General features: G+C 44.8%; 2 protein-coding genes across 3 annotated transcripts; one reads left to right on the top strand and one right to left on the bottom strand.

The window, feature by feature from the left end:
* LOC121765995 lies at positions 1 to 4,233 on the top strand. 2 transcript variants are annotated; one of them, XM_042162319.1, is made up of 2 exons: positions 1 to 136; positions 412 to 4,233. In XM_042162319.1, the coding sequence occupies exon 2, from the start codon at positions 477 to 479 to the stop codon at positions 4,029 to 4,031; it is 3,555 nt and encodes a 1,184-aa protein (XP_042018253.1). In that variant the 5' UTR covers positions 1 to 136; positions 412 to 476; the 3' UTR covers positions 4,032 to 4,233. The 2 variants fall into 2 exon arrangements, with proteins under 2 accessions (XP_042018253.1, XP_042018254.1); XM_042162320.1 differs by lacking the exon at positions 1 to 136 and having other exon boundaries at positions 1,113 to 1,242; positions 1,377 to 4,233.
* A 753-nt stretch (positions 4,234 to 4,986) lies between these two features.
* Positions 4,987 to 6,398, bottom strand: LOC121763887 (dof zinc finger protein DOF5.6-like). The gene is made up of 2 exons (XM_042159984.1): positions 6,293 to 6,398; positions 4,987 to 6,157 (listed from the first exon to the last, which is right to left on the bottom strand). Exons 1-2 carry the CDS (start codon positions 6,344 to 6,346, stop codon positions 5,243 to 5,245), a joined length of 969 nt encoding a protein of 322 aa, XP_042015918.1. The 5' UTR covers positions 6,347 to 6,398; the 3' UTR covers positions 4,987 to 5,242.
* Between the last annotated feature and the right edge of the window lie 16,649 nt (positions 6,399 to 23,047).

Genomic DNA, 23,047 nt, shown 5'->3' on the forward strand with positions numbered 1-23,047 from the left:
CATCTTCAATGCATTCAGTTTACTCAGTCCCAGAAAACATCACTCAACGTTTTTCTCTGATTCTCTCCTAGACCTCCTTCTCTCTCAACCCATTACCGATTTCGGAAAAATATAGATGCTCCACTTTTTGCTACAGGTTTCATTTTTCGCCATTCTATCATTTTTTTGTTCTTCTTCTTCTTCTTCTTCTTCTTCTTTATATATGCTGTTAATTTGCTTGCAGTTGCTCTATTTGTGGTATGATTTATTTAATTTTGGGGGGTTATTCTTCATTCCTATTATGTCTAATTTTTTTAAAATTGCATGTGCTTCTTTGTTTTATATTCATATAAATTGTTAGGATCTTTGACTTTTTTGTGTAGTAAAAAATGATGGGAAACTATTTGACTTGAGTTTTCTTTCTCATAACAGCTTTGAATTGAATGGGTGTTTAATTTTATGGGAAAAAAGTGTGATCTTTGTGGACCATTCTTCAAATGGAAAGTGGGAAGAAGCCAGAAACCCTAGAAGAGGGTTTCTTGGAGTCGAATTTGAGTCGGGATGAATTATTTTGTAGTGAAGTCCTAGAAGATGGGAGCTTCGTTGGTTGCTTGGCTGATGCTTGTAGTAGTCAAAATGAATTAAGAAATCTTGGATTAGCAAGGCTCTTCGGTAAGGATGGGGTTGATGTTGTTGCTGAATATGATAGGATGAGTGAAGTGTCCGTGTTTGGTTATTCCGATGAACAGATGTTGGTTCCATTGCATGGGAATGATGTGTGCAATGATGATTTTCCGGTGCTCAAAGAGGAGTTGACATTTAGTGGGAATGATGGGGATCAGAGTGCCAAGGTTGAGGAATATGTGGGAAAAATAAGTGACACTTTACATTGTGATGAACGTTTTCGCAATGGGGAGGTTGAGGCTCCTGTGGAGACGTGTGATGATGTGTTGCACCCTCATGATCCCGGATCGCCAACAAAGATAGAAGTTTCTGGAAACAGCATTAATTTGTTTGTGGAAGTTTTTGGTCCCTTGGGTGGAATTTCTGATGATGGTTTGGACCACCCTGTGCAATACACATCAGGGGAGAGTGACTTCAAGCACGATTTCTTGCCCAATGAAAATGGCACCCTCTCTAATGGTAATAGATATTGGAGCTCCATGTATGAAAAAGATGAAGACATTATTGGTGAATGTGATCGCACGTTTGATAATGGTGATATTGTATGGATTAGAACCAAAACCCAGTCATGGTGGCCAGGTATGGTATGCTATCCTTCGCCAGCTCTGAGAGATATGGCAAAGCTCAGATACCTTGTTAAATACTATGGCACTTCAAGTATTGTTTGGTGTGACAATACTGATTTAAGGCCTTTTGTTGAGTACTTTGAACAGATTTCGGGGCAAAATAACTCCAGAGTCTTTTTTAATTCAGTTGAGAGGGCTGTATGTGAGATTGGGTTCCGTGTGCGGTTGAAGATGACTTGCCTGTGCTTTGCAAAGGACAGTCAACCACTTGATTCCCAGTGGTCCTTGAAAACTAAAGAAGAAAATTTTATGTCAAAGCAGAAAGCAAGCATGTTTGATGATATGTCGTTATCTCAGTTCCAACCTGCAACATTTGTTGCAGAAATCAGGGATCTTGCCCGATCCATACATGTACCTGGTAAAATTGAGTTGATGGTCATGAAGAGTCGTGTGTCACCATTCTATCGTTCCATTGGCCATTTTGAGTTGCCTCTGCAGCTGCTCAGGTCAGACGTGAATGATGAAAACCATATGAATACGTATGGAGTTGGTGGAAACTCTGCGGAAGCCAATGGTGGCATTGTTACTAAAACCAGGACGTATAGGAAGAGGAAGAATCCTGATGATAAATTAACGTCCTCAGATAAAGGCATGGAATCGCGGGAAAGGAAGAAGAGCAGATATTTATCTTATCCGTATGTGGATGCGATCAAGGGAGGGGAAAAAGAGGGTCTGGCGCAAAGTTCCGGCCTACAGGGTAGTTGCAGTGGCTTGGATTCACGGAAGAGAGGTACAAACAATCCTTCCAAGGAACGGCATATAGTCAGCAAAGCAGATGACATTAGTGCTTGTTCTGCCGACTTGCTTGCTGAACTTTTCTCTTCAGCTCGTGATTGTTCTTATATAAGCAGAAGTAAATATTCCGATTCACTCAAGAGGTTCTACTGTAGTTTCAGAATGTTTGCCTTTGTAGATGCTGATATTGCCTCCGAGGTTGGTGGGGACCAGCCAGCACTAGTTCTTGAGGCTGACGAGCAGGTGGGAGGAAGTAAAGTGTTGAAAAAATCGAAGAAACAGAAAGCCAGCACTGCATCTGCCAAAGACTCTGTAGAGAATGCCGTAGATGGAAATCAGAAAGCGAAAGATATGGTTGTTCGAAAGAGGGGTAGGAAAAAGGAGCAAGTGACAAATTCTGTAGAACAGATGACAGGTATTAGAGTTGGGAAAGAATCTGAGAACCATGAAGCAAATCTTGCACCGGGTAGTTTAGAAAATGCCAACACTGCATCTGCAAAAGATAGTGTAGAGAATGCCGTAGATGGGAATCAGAAAGCGAAAGATATTGTTGTTCGAAAGAGGGGTAGGAAAAAGAAGGAGCAGGTGACTATTTCTGTAGAACATATGACAGGTATTCGAGTTGGGAAAGAATCTGAGAACCAAGAAGCGAATCTTGCACCGGGCAGTTTAGAAATTGCCAACAAAACAGAAAATCTGCTAGCAAAACAGAAGACTAACGAAGAGAGAGAAAAAAGCACACCAGCAGGTTTGCAGTCTGTACAAAATCCTTTGCCAAACATTTACCCGAAAAGCCCATGGATGATTAGCTTCCATCAGGCTTGCTCAAATCTATTCAAAAGCAGCAAAACTCCCCAAAAGAGGGTCGGGTCAACTCCTGGGCTAGCTGATACAAACTCGATTCCTATATTACCAGATTTGAATGGAATCCATCCAGCCTTTCCCGTTGTTCATATACCGGTTGGAGTGCCTACTTCGAATGCAGTTACTCCCATGGATCATATACCGGTTGGAATACCTACTTCAAATCTAGTTATTCCTTTACCAGATAAGAAGATTAAGATGGAAGGGTTAGTCTCTCCTACCATAAATGGTCTTCACCACATAAACTTTGCCTCAGATTCATCATCCAAGGATGTGCCACCGCCCTTCCAAAACACCTCGGCCATTAATGGAGTGACTGACATTCATCAAGGTCTAAAGGGGGACTTTACAGCCCAAGCACCGAATCCTGTTACAATGAACTCATTTATTCAGCACTCACTTCAGATGGGAAGCTTTCTCTCTTCTGGTAATCCCAAACCTAGGAAACGAAAGAGAAAAGAGAAGACCGCTTGTCAAGTAGCTCCAAGTATTCCGGATTTGAATGGCAATGTTTTGGATACGACCCAATTGAATGGTAATGTTTTGGATACGGCCCCCTTAGGAACAGCCACACCCGAGGGGAGTCATGTTCCACCTGAAGGTCAACCTCAGAGGAAGAGGCGAAATAAAAACCAGAGTGATGAATCAGATGGTGGCAGTGTTCTTCTAAACTTTGCCCCAGGAAGCGTGCCTCTCAAAGAAACGTTGGTAGCAACATTTTCCAGGTTCGGATTGTTGAAGGAATCTGAGATCGAGTTTGCAAGTGATAATAGCGTCAAGATTGTATATGAGAGAAGCTCTTATGCTAGATTTGCATTTCGGAGTTTGGAGAAGAGCCATGGATTTGGAGAATCACTCCTCAGTTTCAATCTTGACAGCAGCATGCCAGATCTCCCAAAGCTGATGATTAAAACTAGTCCGCAGCTGCAAACCTTTGTGCCTGTGCATGTGGGTGCGTGCAAGAACCGAACCACCAAGGTTGGAGAAGCGCCTGACATTGCTCTCATAAGGCAGAACGTGGAAATGATGAAATCGACTCTGGAGAAAGCGGGCAGTAATCTTTCTCAGGAGATGAGAGATAAATTGGAGAAGGAGGTCGAAGGTTTTCTTGAGAAAATCAGCTCTGTGGCAGGCTCCTCTTAGTGTATGCTAGTTTTTGATAATCCTAGTTGTTGTGGCTACAGCCTTTTCCCACAGTTTTTGGGGAGGTTGAAAGCAGGGAAGAGGTTTTTTCTGCTGCTAGTATTTTTTGAACTTGTAGTTTGCTGCTTTTCCCTCTCCACTATCAACCCTCAAAATCTGTGAGTTGCAGTAATTAATTCCATTGAAATATTAGTTGGATAAATTCATGTTCTTGATGAATGATTACAAGTATAATTTGATAATATATGCATATATACACAAAACTGATTCATGAATATTTTTGATAAAACCTAAATGGTTTGGAATTTTGATTAGTATTGTCAATGTGTTTGAATTGAAATCTTTAATAATCCAATCAGGAGTAAGAACTGTACTTTCATGTTATGCTTTCCCATTTCCCTAAGCACTCAAAACGACTCTCTTTTTCACAAACTATGCCAAAAACATTCTTTACATATTCATATAAAAGTACTACATCATCTTCCTCGAACTGCTACCAAATCTCGAGTCCGTCTTTGAATCTTCTTACAACAGAATTAGCACACCAAATAAATTAAGAATAAAGCTATGCGGCCACATTATGGCCAGCCATAAATTAATTATATAATAAAAAAATTGATTTTTTTTCAAATTTTTGGTTTAATACTACTTCATTTTACTTTTATATCATCTTCATTATATGTTGCTCAACATGTTAGTGTTGCTCTTTCGTAGTTTTTGCTCAACTTATTACTACTGTCATTTCTTGATTGTTGTTCAACGTATACAGTAATTCGTGATATTAATGTGTTTTACGCAATGGAATTCAAAGATAAGTATCAACTCACAAGTCCATTCACACACATATAAGTTTATATCGGTAATTCTAATTTTTTATACATGTAAATGGACTAAATTAACTCTTTATGGCCGGCCACATTATGGCCATTTAGCATCACTCATAAATTAATCATAGTGATCAAAGACTCCCTCATTTCCCATTCACACGCACCTACAAAAATTAAATTAAAACAGTGGGAACAAAAGATACATGAACCCAGAGATATTCAAATTTAAAACCACCAAAACAAAAAAAAAAGGAAAAAACTGAGTAAAGTTACTATTCTAGCCTAGTTAATCAAGCCTCTCATTTGATTTGATAGACATATGATAATGAGGAAACCCTAATTGAAGAGCAACACTTAGATTAAGATAACTGATCATATAATAACTTAAACTAATGGATTCGTTGCAGATGAGCCGTATGCATTCATCAACCCGGTCCATGACCCGAAACCATAACCGAACGAATCCTTCCCCGCATCCGAATTACATGCCTGCTGCTGCTGCTGCTGATGTTGATGTTGTTGTTGTTGCTGCTGATGATGATGATGCTGGTGATCGTGCCACTCCAGCGACAAAATCTTGGAGTTGGGCTTGGACTCAACGATGTCGAGCTGATTATCGTAGGGCAGCATGAGCCTCTCTAGCACATTATGGTTGCCGTGATCAAATCCGAACTGGGAGAAGAAGGGCGGCATTCCGGCGGCGTAGCCCTCGCCCGGGTTGATATTGTAGGCATCATGGCCGCCGCCGCCGCCTAAAAGGGCTTCGTATTTGTTGTCCATGAAGTCAATTGGGGTGGGATTGTCAAGCATGTAGGAAGGGTTTGCGCCGTACAATGCGGCGGCGGCGGAGGCGTGGAAGTGGAGCTGGTCGGGGAAGGCGAGGTGGAGGTCGGTGGAGCCGTAGGGGCGGTGGGGAGACATGGCGGCGCTGGGCTGGAGAGGGGAGGGGGAGGGGGAGTCGGCGGAGGAGGAGGAGGGCTTCTTGGAGGAGGGTTTTTTGTTTTTGCGGCAGCCGCCGCCGACGGGGATGTTGCGGAGGGTGCCGCCTTTGGTCCAGTAGCGGCGGCACGTCTTGCAGAAGTAGCGCGGCTGGGAGAGGCTGTAGTTGTTGTAGTAGCAAAATTTGGTGTGCGTGGAGTCGCAGCGCGGGCACTTCAGCGACTGCTCGTGCTGCGGCCGCAGGCGCCGCTCGATCAGCGGCCGGCTGCACGCCAGCATGTCGTCGCCGCCTCCGCCTGATGGTGTAGTGATTGGTGAGGAAGAATCCAACCCTGTGCCGCCGTCCTCGGAAATTGGTCCCTGCAAAATGCTGTGTGTCAGCATTTTCCAAAAACGGAACAACTACTGTTTGCACACTTATAACATTGTAAACTTAGTGGCATTGTGGTGTTCTGAAACGCGAACAACTACTAAAACAAAATGCAGTGGCAATACCTGCAACCAGTCATCAGAGGAATCCATGCAAACTTGAAGAGAAGTAATGCCCATCAAACACAAAGCAGTGATACAAGAGAGAGTGAGAGAGAGAGAGAGAGGTGGACTGGGGTTGGGGAAGAATGGGGAATGCAGGAGATTGTGAATAAGAAGGAAGAAAAAGGGGGTGATGGTGGGGCACACTCAGTGCCAGGGGGGCCACGCATAAGCCACAAGGGTGGTGCAGTGGGGACCCACCCGGGAACAATCAACGGCTGAGATGAATCTGAGAAGGGTGGGCGTCAGAAATCGCGGCTACTTACAAGTCTATGTCGTGTGACGTGACATGAGAATTTTTGGGTCCAAGATAAAGTGTTGGAGAGAGAGAACTACCGAAAGCAGAGCTCACTCTCCTCGCAAGCAAAGGATATATTCTCCTCTACTGACGTGTCACATTCACAATAACATTATGTACACACCATTTTCATTTCAATATATTTCAAACTTATATCAGATCAATTCGGTGCTGTGTGTGACAACCAAACTCCAAATTACCTAAATTACGCCGCCCAGATTTGGTCCTTTTCCTACTGCTACTAACCGTATATACATCTGTTCAACTGTCGGAACTTAGTTTTTTCCATTTGTTATGTATTTGCAAATATAAGACAGATTAATATATAAATAAAAGATTGCACTTTGTTATAAATGATTGCCGGGGAATTTACAATATGTGGACACATTATGCGACAATATCTTCATATTTTACTCGGGATTTAGAGGAAGAAATGGTAATTATCTGGATTAATGTGCTTATTTTTGTCTGACATGTTTGTCCACATTTCTTTTGTGGTATAGTTCGTTAATCTCGTTGGCTATCTAGTGGTGAAATGTGTTGCACATTTCGACACATTGATATGACACCACTAGTGGATTATTTAAATAGTTTTCTATGTTAATTACGTTTCTAACTTTAATTGCGTAACAAAATCATAATAAGACAAGTCTAACAAACAATATCCGTGATCAGCATCGAAAAATTGTTTTAGAATTCAATTAATAAAAGGCAAATAAATTTGAGCAACGTGTATAATTAAACTTGTTAATTTACTCTAAACGAGACGACAAAAGTAGAGTGCATTAAGGAATCTAAGTCAACTAACCAAATTATTCGCATTAACTCAGAGAATTGTGTCTATTGTTTCCTTACAAGTTTTAGCACCTTAGTTTGGAAATTACTTTAATAATTCATCCATATCCATATATAGTTAACACTGTACACAGAAGAGAATAGTAATCAGAAATACTTTGCTATTTTGGTGTAACTTTACCTCTTCTGCTATTATATATTCAATCACTCGAGATTCAATTTCAATTATGTGTGCCATTTTTATTTATAGATTCTACGTGTATTTGAAAATGTCAACAAATTTATTTTTATCATTAGAGCATCTCCAATGGCGGCGTCAGCGTAGGCACGCCGGTTTCTCGCGAACGCCGGTGCTGACGCCGAACCATTGCAGCCGGCGTCAGCGAAACCGGCGTCAAAATCGGCGCGCCTACGCCGATTCTTGGACTGACGCCGATTCTAACGCCGACTCTCGTGGCGCCATTGTAGGCGCCGAATCGGCGTCAGAAATTTTTTTTAAAATTTTTTCGAAAAACTATATATACGCGCTTTGGACGTCATTTTCATTCGCACCACTTGTATTAACGAGTACTCTCTCTATCTTAATTTCTGTACAAGATCAACAACGAGAAATGAAGAACAACTACGAAGGTACTCCAGTGACGACAGGGTCTCAGACTCCCCCGACTCCCGGGGGAGGGTCTCAGACACCCCCGGCTCCCGTGGGAGGTGGTTGGCCTCCGATGACCGGGTACTACAACATGTACCCGTGGCAGCAGATGATGCCACCGATGGTCGCCGGGGGAAGTTTGCAGGCTTGGCAGGGGGTACCGCCGATGCAACCCCCTATGCAGATGATGCCGGGGTGGGCACCCGGGATGCAGCCACCCCCGCAGGGGACGCCCGAGGGGGAAAACGTCTATCGGCCGGCTTTGGATTTTTCCACCGGTTCTTCACACACATCGACCCCAACGGATGCACAGTACACGTCGTTTGAGAGCTTCTCCTTAGAGGAGTTGGGTTTTGATATTAACGAGGTTTCGAAAACCCCCATTCCAAGTCGGGGAGTAGGGCGGGGTCGGAGCGCCCCTAAGAAGAAGGGCAAGGCCAAGAAGGTCGGCGAGTCATCGCAGCCGGTTGAGGATAGCGGGGTCCGGAGGAAGTGGACGGACGCGGAGAACGTGCGCTGGACAAGGCGTGGGTGAGTGTCTGCGATGATCCTCTCGTTTCGAACAACCAGAGGATCGTCAACTTGTGGGCCAAGGTAGCCGCAGCTTACAGGGCATTTTGCCCTGAAGGGAGACCGCACACCGGGGAGGAGTGCCGGAAATGCTGGGACCGAATCAGGTCTGCCGTCTCTCGATTTTCGAGTTTGTACGCCAACGCCCTCCGCATGCGGACCAATGGCCAAATAGAGGAGGACTGCATGAGGATTGCGGAGAGAGCCTACTCGGATCCCGGGAAGTACTACAACTTCACCTACTGGACCTCCTACCTTGTGCTCCATGAGTCGGAGAAATTCCGGGCAGGTGTCGAGGCTGGCTGGCCGAAGAAGCAGAAACTGAACTATACCGGTGAGTATAGCGGCAGCAGCGGTGGTTCCCACGACCTCCCCGAGACGGCCCAGGAGCTCCCGACCCCTCGTTCGTTCGGTCGCCGACCTCGCCCGGTTGGCCAAAGGCGGGCGCAACGGGAAGCGAGGGGGCACCCCGAGTTCCCAGGAGGTCCAGTCGGCATCCCTCCTCGGCAGGTCCATCGATGAGCTCAAATTCTTCGCGCGTCAACAAACGCGCGCTCAAATGGTGAAGACCTTAGCCGACTTCCGGACGGCGGTGGATCCCGAGGAGAAGACTTATCTTCGCGTATTGCTCCGGAGCATGCGTGAAGAAGACTTATCTTCGCGTATTGCTCCGGAGCATGCGTGAAGAATTGGAGGGGTTTCAGAGGGATACCGGCGGGAGTAGCGGCGGCGTTGGGGGCGACGGAGGCGGCGGCGGCGACGACGAAGGGTTGGGCGACGACGGCGGTGATGAGTGATTTTTTATGTATTTTTTTTGTACTTTTTAATTTTTGTATTTTTTTAAATTAATGTACTTTTTTTATAAATTATTGTACTTTTTATAAATTTTAATATTATTATTTAATTTTCATGTATTTGTCTCGTAAATTAAATTTCGTATGTTGCTATGATTGTAAATTAAATTATATAATTGTTATTAGTGATGTGGATAGACTATGGGAGGGCTATTGCATGTCCAGTTGCATGTCCAGATGATGTGGCAGGAGAATTTTAGTGCAGATGATGTGGCAGTGGGAATGCTATGAGAGGGCTATTGCATGTACAGAATCATTGGAGATACTCTTATATAACTAGTGGTTTCTAGTTAACTTTACTCTTATATAACTAGTGGTTTCTAGTTAACTTTATTAAGTAACTAAATCAGTGCTTCTTTATGCAATCATTCCAATAAAATAACTTGATCGAGGCATTTGTACACTGAATCCAAAATTAAACTAGCTAAAAATATTTAGGGAACCATAGCCATCACATAGGATTGCATTGGATACTCAAATGCAAATAGTATTATTTTATTTTATTTTATTTATTAATGTTCCTTACTAGTAGCTACTAATGAAGTGGCTAGAAAAGCGACACGGCGCTTGTTTGAAATTTTATCGTACACTGACATAAATCAGTTCATACTTCATATCAATCATTTCTCTATTTCCAATTTAATCATCGGCAATTATTTTTTCCACTTTCGTTTTTCTATGTCTGATCCAATCATAGGGTAAGCAACTTTTTCCTTCTTTTTCTTTTAACGAAAATATAAACTTGCTTATTTCAATTTGCCATTTTGACGTACATATGTGTTTGTGTTAATTTGTTCACAACTTTATCCTATATTTTCTCAGAATGCATGATGGTTTGAATACAAAATATTATTCCATACAATGATAATGAATTACGTACATAAGTATTCTTTTAATAACAATAAACGTCACATCCTCAACATATAGAAAGTTTCAAAAATTTGAAATAAAAGAGATGCCTTATTCCAAATGTCGAAGGAATGTGAAGCACACTATGTAAATAGATCTTGAGGTGAAGCTAGGTAGATGATTCCTTTAAATTGAAAACCTCTTTTTTTGCTTCTTTTTCATTGATTTAAATAACAAGACAATAAAAAGTTTAATTTCCCTTAAAACTTTAATAAGGAAATAAATTGTGCTACCTTTCTTCTCGTGCAAGGTTGTTCTTGCATCTCAGGCAACCAAAGAGATTTGACAACTGCACTATCTCCAAGAAGATATATATATAATTATAGTATATGAGTATATCTATAATGAGAGAGAGAGAGAGAGAGAGATTAAAATGTATCTCTTGTGCGACAAAATCGTTAAGGACCATTGAATTTTTAAGGAGGTCCCTCCGTAGATGCTAAAGGTGATCACAGAAAAAAAATATTTTTCTTTCTTTTTAGATCTAATTTAAAGTAGTTTTGTTTATACAGAGTTTTGATTGGATCTACCGAAATGTAATAAAGATGATTTTGAAAAATGTAGAGTTTTCCATTCTAATAATTTTCTTATAACATATATGAAAAATTACAGGTTGGGCTTAATTATCATTAATGGAGACTAGCTAGCTAGTAGTATCTGTTAAATTACAGAAAATTAGTTTTATTTGCTTCTTTTTTTAGCTTTCAACTGTGACTAACTTTTAAATAAATGTGTACGTATATGCATAATTTGAATTTAACGAGTATTACTATTGCGCCGTAGTTAAAATTTTTGATCACTTTTTAATGAAGATGAATTTTCCCAAAAGCTCCATTAGGAAAGATTACTCCAGAAATTACAAATTTTAATAGTAGCACATTCGCGAATGAGGAAGAACAAATTTTTTTTTTCTAAGTATTTTATGTCAATGATAATTAAGATCATGATTAGTCCACATGAATCCAACCTGGAAAGATGTGCAGTCAAACTGATGACATGCTGACGCAAGCACATTCTCTCCTGATGTGGGCCCCAGGTAGACTATATGCTTAGGAGAAAATAAAGCAAATATTTTCGTAATTTTGAAAATACTAATGATGCAATCATATGACTAATGAAACCTTTAATCTGCAAATATGTTTTATAATGTGAACGGAATTAATTAATTACTATTAGTAGTAGAGAAGATTTGGTTTTGGATTAGTGGTATGAATCCTTATTTTGTTTTAACTCTGCATGTGAACGCCAACGTGCTAATGACACAATTGAGATTATTAATTTCGTTGGGCACGTTTTCTCACATGCTTATAAAGAGTAATAAATTAAATGCAAAGAGATTACACTATAATTGTTTAATGAATCCATAAAAATTACTTCATCCATCCCTCTGTATTAGAGACGTTTATTTTGGCACGGGATTTTAAAAATTGTGCTAAAAGTGAATTAAGTGAAGGGAGAATAAAGTGGTATAGGAAAAAGGTAGAGATAGGAAGAGAGAATAAAATAAGAGAGAGTAAATTAAAAAAGAAGAAATAAGTTCTTTTTGCCTAAAAAATACTATAAAATGACTCAACTATAGTGGAATAATTCAAAAGGGAATACGACTTAGCTATAGAAGGACGGAGGGAGTACTAAAATCTATAACTTGTTAGCCGTCTTCAAGCAACATGATTAACATAATAAGTTCACAACTTTTAATAAATCCGAATTATAAATGGATAGTTTTTTCCATTCAATCTAGGTAGCCATGATCCACAAATTTAAGCTAAACAATATGTTTACTTTCAACACCGTTCTCTCTTATTTTCTTCAAATTTTATTTTTTGGTGGAGTGTGATGGGGTACGAACTAAACCCTAATGGCAAGCCCAATAACAGTGACGGCCCATCAGCCCAGAGCCCAAGAAAGAGTACCTGTTCGGCACCAAAGAGTTCGGCACGACCAAAGAGTTCGGACTCAGCCTACAGCTCGGTAAAAGCCGACCAGTCAAGCTCTCCTCTCAGATCGGCAAGAGCTGATCGGTAAAGTCCAGCAGTTCGGTCTCAGCATTCGACCGAACTAGGAGTTAGTGGACTCATGAAAGGCCTCCACGACCTCCGCTATACCCACGATCTATTTAGTGGTACGAAGCAGTTATTGAGCAGTTATTGCTCACCCACGATCTTGTTAGTGGGGCTGCAAACCACGATCCTAGTTCAATGTATAAATAGAACTTAGATCAGATAGAAAAGGGTTAAGCTCTCTAGAGATAAAATACCATATAGCAAGTCTGTGTTGTAAGCTGTAATCCCAGATCAAGCAATACAATCTTGCCCTCCCTTCTTCCCGTGGACGTAGATTTACCTCAGTAAATCGAACCACGTAAATTCTTTGTGTCGTAATTTTCATTCTCTACCAGCATTTACTAACATCAGAAATTCGCGGAACCATCACTGGCGCCGTCTGTGGGAAACAGAGAACAAAATTTGTGATAAAGCGAATTTTTGATCCATTTTTTCCACCCAAAAAATGCATACCAGATCACAGAGTACCCGTATTCCTGCCCGTGAGAACCAGGAGGAAGCCAATCCATCCCATAGGACTGGAAAACAGCCTAGGGATAAATCCACCACCAGTTCTCATGGCGAAGGAACAAGCCGCTCCAAAAATCGTCCCACTGAGTCTTCCCAGCAGCCCGATTTGAATGAGGCTGTCAAGCAGTTTTTGGAGGCGAAGCAGGAGGAATTCTTAACCTTCCTGCGAAAAAGCCAAAAGCAGTCGGAGACGAAAACGGCGGATTCTCCGTCTCCCTCAGCACAAGAAAGTCACTACCGCAGTAGTGTCGCATCTCCCAGGAGAAAGAATCCCCGTCCCCCACATGGTCCAGCTCCTCCTCGGTACCGGAATCACAGGAGAACTCAATCTCCTCCATACCGACGAGATATCGGATTCGCCGTGTACGGAGCACTGAAGACTCCGTTCTCGGACGACATCACCCGAACTCCCCTACCACAGAACTACCGAACTCCGTCGATGACTTACGACGGGCTCGTGGATCCTCACGATTTCTTGGGGCGCTATCAATATAACATGGCGAACCAGGGTCTCAACGAGGTCCACATGTGCAAGCTGTTTCCCGAGCTGCTCATCGGGAACGCGAGAAGGTGGTTCGATAGCCTCCCCCAGGGCAGCATCAGATCTTACCGAGATCTAATGGATGCCTTCCACAGGAGGTTCTTTCAGAAAGCGGAAGCCCGAATCACTTCGGCTCAGCTGCTTTCCATTCGTCAAGGTCGCGACGAAAAAATCAGCGACTTTATGACAAGATTCCACAAGGAATGCCTGCAAGTAGACGATCTCAACGATCTGCTTGTCATCTCGGCATTCCAAAATGGGATCCTGCCCGGAGCTCTCTACAGGAAGCTCGTTGAGTGCGGTCCGCAGACAGCTCAGGAAATGTGGGACATTGCGGACCAGTACTCCCGGGCCGATGAGGCAGACCGTCGCAAACGGTCGTTAGACAGCTCGTCGACCCGAGGAGACAGAAGGAAGCCCGATCATAGCGATCAGGGGCATCCTCGCCGGACTCCATTTGAAAGAATTCAAAGGGCTCCGGTGCAAGACAGATTGGGACCTCGTCTCAATCCCGAGAAGCCGCCCGCTCAGTTCGTACCGCTGAACAAGCCGAGAGCGGAAATTTTCGAACTGCACTCTGACCTATTCGAAAAGCCAAAGCGGATGACGAAATCAGCCGCGCGCCGACCACAGGATAGCTACTGCTCCTACCATCAAGACCACGGTCACGATACTGAGGAGTGCAGAAACTTGGCTGCAGGTATCGATGTTCTTGTGAAGGCAGGGACATTGAAAAAATACCGAAGCAAGCAGCCAAAGAAGAATAAAAAGCAGAGTGGTGCGAACTGCGCTCCTCAGGATCCGAAAAGGCAGCCGGATCCCGAAGACGATGACGAGCCGCAATATGATGGAGTAATCCAGACTATTGACGCGCTCCCTGCCGGGAAGACCAAGTCGTCCCTAAAGTCAGAACGCAGAGGCTCCAATCGAGAGGAGCCAACGCATAAAAGGCTGAAGCAGGACGAAGTGATTACGTTCTCGGCTGCTGATCCCGTCCCGGCCATCTCTCCTCACCAAGACGCCATTGTCATCCAAGCCGGAGTGGCAAACAAACTGATCCACAGGGTGTTTGTGGATACAGGAGCGTCGGTTAGCATTCTTTTTAAAGAGTGCTTCGACAAACTAGAAGTGGACCCAGCTCGGCTCAGTCCGGCTCCGCTTCCCCTGAAGAGCTTCACTCAGGAGGACACCCGCCCTGAAGGTATTATCAGCCTTCCGATCACGGTGGGGAAAGCGCCTACTAGCTCCAGTACGATGATTGAGTTTTTCGTGGTGAAAGCTCGGTCCCCGTACAACGTCATCCTGGGAAGAGACTGGCTCAACACAGTTCGGGCCGTTTGCTCCACCTATCACCTCACCATCAAGATCCCTACTAAAGGAGGGATAGCGGTCATCCGAGGTGACCAAAAGAGAGCAAAGGAATGTCTGCAAATTGCGCTTAGAAGTGCCGAGCAGTCAGATCGGCACCACCAAGCATAGCAATCACAGCAGCCGGAGTCAGAGGCGATGACCGAAGTCATACCGGAGCCGAACTCGATGACAGTTCAGCTGTACGAAGACGATCCATCCAGAACGGTTAAGATCGGCTTCGCGGGAACGCCCCCTACTTCGGGAAAAAACCATCCAGCTCCTCAAGGAGTATAAAGACGTCTTTGCATGGTCTCCGTTGGACATGACCGGAGTGCCCCCCGAGGTAATCACTCATCGGTTAAATATTGATCCTTCAGTCCGGCCGATAAAACAGAAGCAAAGACTCTTTGCGGCAGAACGAAGTCAAGTCATCCATGACGAAGTCCGTCAATTATTGAAGGCGGATGTGTTATTCGAAGTGAAGTATCCTTCGTGGGTGGCCAATCCTGTCATGATCAAGAAAAAGGAAGGAGGATGGCGGATGTGCATAGATTTCACCGATCTAAATAAGCACTGTCCCAAAGATTGCTATCCCCTTCCGAACATAGATAAAAAAGTAGAAGCTTTGATAGGCTTTGAAATTTTTTGTTTTCTTGATCTGTACAAAGGATACCATCAAGTTTTAATGGATGAGATTGACGCTTCAAAAACGGCCTTCATTACTGATTTCGGCATTTTCGCTTATAAAAAGATGCCATTCGGTTTAAAGAATGCCGGAGCCACTTATCAAAGGATGGTAGACAAGCTTTTTCGGCACCTGATTGGAAATGAGGTCGAAGTGTATGTTGATGATATAGTCGTCAAAAGCAAAAGCACCTCGGAGTACGAGCACAACCTCAAGTCCACTCTCGACGTGCTCAAGAAAGCCAACCTCAAACTTAATCCCCAAAAGTGTACCTTTTTGGTAGATTCGGGAAAGTTTCTGGGTTGTTGGGTTTCAAAGGACGGACTCAAGGCAAACCCCTCAAAAGTTCAAGTCGTTCAGAACATGGCAATGCCGAAGTCCATACATGACGTGCAAAGGCTAACCGGATGTCTAGCCGCACTGAATCGATTCCTTTCCCAAGCAGCCGAAAAGCAACTGCCGTTCTTCAAGGTGTTGAAAAAGGCACCAAAGTTCGAGTGGGGAGCCGAGCAGAAAAAGGCCTTTGACGAGCTCAAAAGTTATCTAGCCGAGCTTCCTCTTCTCTCTGCTCCAACCGAAGCCGAAGTAATATTCTTATACTTAGCGGCATCGGATCAAACCATCAGCGCGGTGCTTGTACGAGAAGAAGGCCTAAAGCAGCTTCCCATCTATTTTACAAGCCGAGCATTAAGAGGTCCAGAAACCAGGTATCAACCACTGGAAAAGATTGCTCTGGCATTAGTAAATGCAGCAAGGAGACTGCGGCCATACTTCTATGCTCACAAGGTATGCGTCCTAACTGATCTGCCACTTCGGCAAGTGTTGACCAAACCAGAAGCATCAGGCAGAATCGCCAAGTGGGCTATAGAGTTGGGAGAGCACACAATTGAATATCTACCTCGGAAAGCCATCAAGGGACAAGCCTTGGCAGATTTTCTTGCAGAAGCAAAGTTCGATCAAGCAATTCCTGTTATTGCCGAACAGAAGAATTCTGCCAATGCCGAACTAGCACAGCCCTTGGAATCCGAAGTAGAACCGCCGGACTGCTGGAGCGGATTCGTAGATGGAGCTTCAAACAAGATGGGAAGTGGAGCTGGTATTCTACTTGTCGCTCCCGACGGACACGAGGTAACCTACTCACTTCGGTTCCTATTCCCCACTACTAATAATGAAGCCGAGTACGAAGCCCTCCTGGCCGGACTCCAGCTAGCGCAAAGTCTGCTCGTCAAATCTCTCAAAGTCCATTGTGATTCACAAGTCATAGTAAATCACATGTTGGGTACAAGTGAAGCTCGTGACGAGAGAATGAAGAAGTATTTGGACAAAGCGCAAAGCATCAGCCGAAGTTTCTCCTATTTTCGGATAATCCGCATTCCCAGAGCGGAAAATAGCCGAGCAGATACCTTAAGTAAGTTGGCCTCAGATCCGAGCTCAAAGGCGGAAGAATTAATGCATCGAAGCATTGATGAAGCCGAGGTACATTCAGTATCCAGCTCGCCGAACTGGATGACGCCGATCTTGCAGTATCTGGATCAAGGACAATTGCCCGAGGATAAGAGAGAAGCTCGGAAGATCACGTGCCGAGCACTTCGGTACGAACTTCATGAAGGAGTCCTCTTTAGAAAATCTTACCTCCAGCCGTTATTGCGGTGCGTAGGACCAGAAGAGACGGACTACATCCTCAGAGAAGTTCATGAAGGATCGTGCGGTAGCCACATCGGAGCCAGAGCTTTAGCTAAAAAAGTTCTGAGATGGGGATATTATTGGCCAACCATGGTACAAGAGGCAGTGCAGCTCGTCAAGAAGTGTACGAAGTGCCAAATTCATGCAAATGTCCCAAGGATGCCGCAGACCGATCTATACACTATGCAAAGCCCTTGGCCTTTCATGCAATGGGGCATAGACATAGTGGGACCACTTCCTCAAGCTCCTCGGCAAATGAAATTCCTTATCGTTGCCGTGGACTACTTCACGAAGTGGGTGGAGGCTGAACCATTAGCTACGATAACGAGCTCAAAGGCATTGGACTTCGTCTGGAAGAACATAGTGTGCCGATTTGGCATACCCCACATCCTCATCTCGGATAATGGGACTCAGTTCACCGACAAGACGTTCAAGAATTGGTGCCAAGAGCTGAACATTCAACAGCGGTTCACTTCGGTCTCCCATCCCCAAGCAAACGGACAAACGGAAGTAACGAACCGGATTCTGGTGAAAGGGTTAAAAGCTCGGTTAGAACAAGCCAAAGGACAATGGGTAGAAAATCTCCCTCAAGTCCTATGGTCCTACCGAACTACACCCAAAACCTCCAACGGTGAAACTCCGTATAGTCTGGTGTACGGCACTGAAGCCGTAATTCCGGTGGAGATCGGCGTACCCAGTCCCCGAACTCTAAATTTCTCCTCAGAAATGAATGACGACGGACTGAGAGCAGAACTAGATCTCGCCGAAGAAAGAAGAGAATTGGCGTGCATAAAAGCAGCCAAGTATAAGGAGCAAGTAGCCCGGTATTATAACCAAAGGGTGAAAAAGCTTCAATTTCAAGTGGGAGATCTCGTCTTGAGAAACAACGAAGTAAGCCGAGCAGAAAAGCTGGGCAAACTCGAACCCACATGGGAGGGTCCGTATCGGGTGTCAGAAGTCCTCGGCAAAGGGTCTTATAAATTGACTCACATGTCAGGAGAACAAGTACCCCGAACATGGCACGTCTCCAACCTCAAGAAGTTCCACTTGTAAGAGACAAAGTCCGGTCAGTCTGTCTTGTGTCTAGTTCGGTCATAGGGGTACATGTTTTTATTTGTTTGTTTTTACTTGTACCTTTTACTTGTCGTTTTTTAAAAAGTTTAAAGTTTTTTCTTTCGTCTTTTTCATTTTTTCTCTATGTGTTTTGTCTCTATGTGCTTGTCGTCTCTTACAAATGGTACCAAGGTATATCGTTCTTTAAAGACTGATCCCCTTTTTAGATCGATTATTAAAGACTATTGTGAGTCCAAGCTTCTAAGGAGGATATAAGACCACAAGTCAGCTTAACAAGCAGTCCGTCTGAAACGAACTGCAATAAGCCAACGATTGTGAGTCCAAGCTTCCAAGGAGGATACAAGACCGCAATTCAGCTTAACAAGCACTTCGTCTGAAACGAACTGCAATAAGGGAAAGTCCGATCCACGCGATAAACCTCGCCGAATTAGGACGACCAAGTTCGGTCAAAGAAGTTTACCTCATAAGACCGGGGACGACCATGTCTGGTCAAAGAGGTTTACTGCATAAGGCCACTTCGGTTAACTGGGAAAGTCCGATCCACGCGATAAAACTCGCCGAATTAGGACAAGGGAAAGTTCGATCCCGGCGACAAAAATCGCCAAATTAGAACACAAACCAAGTCTGGTCAAAGATGTTTATTTCATCAGACCAAAGACGAGTCCGGTCAAAGAAGTTTACTTCATAAGACCAAGGACCAAGTCCGGTCAAAGAAGTTTACTTCATAAGACCGAGGACAAGTACGATGAAATTTTTTCGCTAAGCTGTAAATACAGTGTTAGAAGCGAAAACAAAATTTCATTTTTCAAATTTTGTTCGGCATACAACTCAGCTACCCTACAAAATGGCGTTACGCTATTACAAAGGACTATTCTACTGTCCAGGGTTGCTAAAGTTAAGCCACCTATCTGCAAAATCCTCTGGAAGCCGAGTTCGGTTGTTTCGAGCAGATGAAGAATAAGCAGGTCGACGAGATGCTATCCTCGACCCAACGCCTCTTCCCCGAGCCCGAGAAGTCCTAACACCTCGGCGATGAAGAGTCTCTGCAATAATCATCTGCTGATCTTGCTCGCTCATAGTCACAACTCCTCGGCGAATTTCAGTCCGTCCCTGTCTTGACGATTCCGGTTGCTCCTGAGCCCGTTCCCGTCTTGACGTTTCCGGCTGTTCCGGAGTTCGTTGTTGACTGGAAGTAGGATTTTGAACAAGGGAACCAGAGGCTTGATCTGGAGTGCGAGCATCTGTTGGCACGACATGCCGAAGGAATCTTTCTATGGAGGGGCGCCGAGAAAGAACAATGTCGTACCGAGAAGCCCAGCGCCGTAATGATTTCACAACTTGTTGGCAAGCCGAGCTCTCCAGCGCATTGTTCCTCCGGAGTACATGATATTCCTCCCACAGTTCGTCAACTCGACTCTGAACATCTGATATGGTCAATCCCCCGCGCACACGGATGTAATCCTCGTACGCAGTCCTCTCAGCAACGGTCGTATTCAGCTCGGCCTCCAGATCCTTCTTATCGGACTCTAAGTCCTTATTATCGGCCTCCAGCTTCACTAAACGAGCCAGAAGCTCGTCATTCTTCGTCTGATCGGCTATAGCTCTTTTCTCAGCTTCGTCTAAAGCCGAAGAGTACAGCCGTTTCCAGTGAAGTATCTCCATCTCCTTGAGTACAAAGCAGCTATATTAGTTCGGCAGCTGTACCGAGCAGATAGTAAAATACAACAGGAATAAAGGCGAGTACGAAAAGCTATACGAAGACAAGTGTAGAGAATTTTTCATTCACAAGGAAAATTTTTACACTAGGAGGGCTTCAAGGCCATTCTACAAGGAAGAAACTAGACTAAGAGAAGGGAGACGAAATCATACTCCACCAGCTTCGTCTCCGGCTCCTTGGTCTGGTTCAGCTTCTTTCTCCTGAGCTACTTCAGCCTCGGCCTCGCCTCCTGCCGGCCTCGCCTCCGCCTCCTGATCGGCTTCCTTCTCCGGATGCCCGGCCCGCTCGACTTCGGCCTCCAGCTCCAGCGGCTCGGCCTCACCCTCTCCGTTGTAAGTCGAAGCGGGTGAAACGGGTCCCACGGAGGCAAAGATAGCCTCCAGGTTCTCGTCCCGATCAGCTCGACAACTCCGGACTTGGTCTGCAGAAAGCAGGACCGAGGATGAAGCGAGCTCCTCAAGGAGCGGCAGATTCTGAAGCCGAGCTGCTATCTCTCGGCTGTACAGAGGCAGCACGACGTCGGCCCCCTGCTCGCCCTTATCGGCAATTAGCCTTACCAGACTACCGACAAAGGCCGAGAACTGGCTGCTCAAAAAGAGTTTCTCCGTGTAAACACGGAGAGCCTCCCCCTGGGCAGCCACGGCGGCAGCATCCCTCCGTTTCGTCTGCTCTCGCTGGATGACGAGCTGGTTTTTGGCAAACTGAGCTTCATCCTGGGCCGAAATCCTAGCAGCTCTGGCTTTCTCAAAGTTAGCCTCAGCCTGTTCGGCCCGATGACAAGCAGCCGCCAACTTCCTCTGCATCTCAGCATAGTCATTGGACGCTTTGGAGAGTTCGACGGCGACGAGCTTGGAGAGCATATCGTTCCTCTGAAAATGGATAAAGAAAAAAGTCAACAAAGGGGCCACAAAAAATACAGGAAAAAAGCAAGGCCAGAAAATCAAGAAGAGAATTCACCTCGGCGAAGTCCGTGGGCCATAAAAACGGCTCACAGATATGTTCCGAAGGAGGCGCCAAGACCACGTTTTTCTCTGGCGCTCTCGGGGGCTTCTGGGCCTTCCCCCTCCCCTTTGCCGAAGTCGACTCCGGCTTCTTCGGATCCGAAGAGGTTTTTTGCCTTTTCGGAGTCCTCTCGGCATCAGACGCCGAGCTGGTGGTTTTCGGCCTCTCCGGCTCCTTGGACTCCGAAGATTTGCGGCTAGCCTTACTCAGCATGTACACTGCCAAAAAGCAAGAAAGCAAAGTCAGATTTTCTTCGTTAAAGCAGTAGAGCATAAAGATAAAGAGAAATCCTCACCCTCGGCCTCTTCGTCCGAAGACGAGATGTCGAACACGACGTCGCCCTTGACGAGCTCAGACTCCGTGTATTGTTTCCTAACTATGGGAATCTTGTTGAGCTCGCCATCGAGCACGTCCAACGGTTCAGGCCGAGGGTGACGGATAACGGACTCCGGCCCTCTCCAGGGAAAACTAGGAGCCGCGGTCCTATCATAGTAGAAGAAGCGATTTTGCCACTTCGGCCACTTCGTTTTACAAAAGGCCCTAAAGGGCTGTAAAGGGATCAAGTAAAACCAAGACCCCTTCCTCTTAAATTGAAAAAATTTAAGGATCGCCTTCAAAGACAAATCCCTTCCTAACCTACGGAGTTCGGCAGCGAAGGCCGACAAGTGCCTCCAAGAGTTCGGAGTCACTTGGCCTAAAGGAAGCTGAAAAAAATCTAGTAAATCTATAAAGGCGGAAGGGAGGGGGAAACGAAGCCCGCATTCTAAGCAGGCCTCGTACACGGTGGCGTACCCCTCCGGCGGGGAGTCAGCCCTATGATCACCGTCAGGTACCACCGCCTTCCCCCCAGGAAAAAAGTATTTTTCGGGTAGGGATATCACAGTATCCTTACTCAAAATACTATGGAAATACTCTACGGTCTTCTCCCCGGACTCTTTCCGGCCAGAAGACCCCTTATCCCCTTTCCTACCGCTACCCGACTCCGAAGAAGAAGAAGACATTTTTCTTACTTTTTGAAAGTGAAGAAAGTCTGAAGAAGCTCTTGAAAGCGGAAGAAATTTTCTCGAGAAAGAGAGAGTATAGAAGACGCAACAGCAAAGGTGTTCAAATGAGGAAGAAAAAGCATATTTATTAGATACGGGAAAGATTTCGAGATCGTTGCGCCGTTTCGAATCCCACCTTTTCAGGATTCAACGGCCGGATTTTACTGTCGCATTTAATGCAGGCACGCGCAAGGCATGTCCCCTGACGTCAGCCTCCCCCTTACCATTGTCCCGAATGCCGAAGTGACTCACCTCGCCGAAGTGATTCACTTCGCTTTTCGGGGGGGGTAGTGATGGGGTACGAACTAAACCCTAATGGCAAGCCCAATAACAGTGACGGCCCATCAGCCCAGAGCCCAAGAAAGAGTACCTGTTCGGCACCAAAGAGTTCGGCACGACCAAAGAGTTCGGACTCAGCCTACAGCTCGGTAAAAGCCGACCAGTCAAGCTCTCCTCTCAGATCGGCAAGAGCTGATCGGTAAAGTCCAGCAGTTCGGTCTCAGCATTCGACCGAACTAGGAGTTAGTGGACTCATGAAAGGCCTCCACGACCTCCGCTATACCCACGATCTATTTAGTGGTACGAAGCAGTTATTGAGCAGTTATTGCTCACCCACGATCTTGTTAGTGGGGCTGCAAACCACGATCCTAGTTCAATGTATAAATAGAACTTAGATCAGATAGAAAAGGGTTAAGCTCTCTAGAGATAAAATACCATATAGCAAGTCTGTGTTGTAAGCTGTAATCCCAGATCAAGCAATACAATCTTGCCCTCCCTTCTTCCCGTGGACGTAGATTTACCTCAGTAAATCGAACCACGTAAATTCTTTGTGTCGTAATTTTCATTCTCTACCAGCATTTACTAACATCAGAAATTCGCGGAACCATCAGAGTGCAAATGGCTTATTATTTCAAAGGATACATAGACTTTTAGGTTGTTTACATAAATTATTTGCTTGATCAATTGATTAAACCTT

This window comes from Salvia splendens, chromosome 14, assembly GCF_004379255.2.
Source record: "Salvia splendens isolate huo1 chromosome 14, SspV2, whole genome shotgun sequence".
NCBI classification, from domain to species: domain Eukaryota; kingdom Viridiplantae; phylum Streptophyta; class Magnoliopsida; order Lamiales; family Lamiaceae; genus Salvia; species Salvia splendens.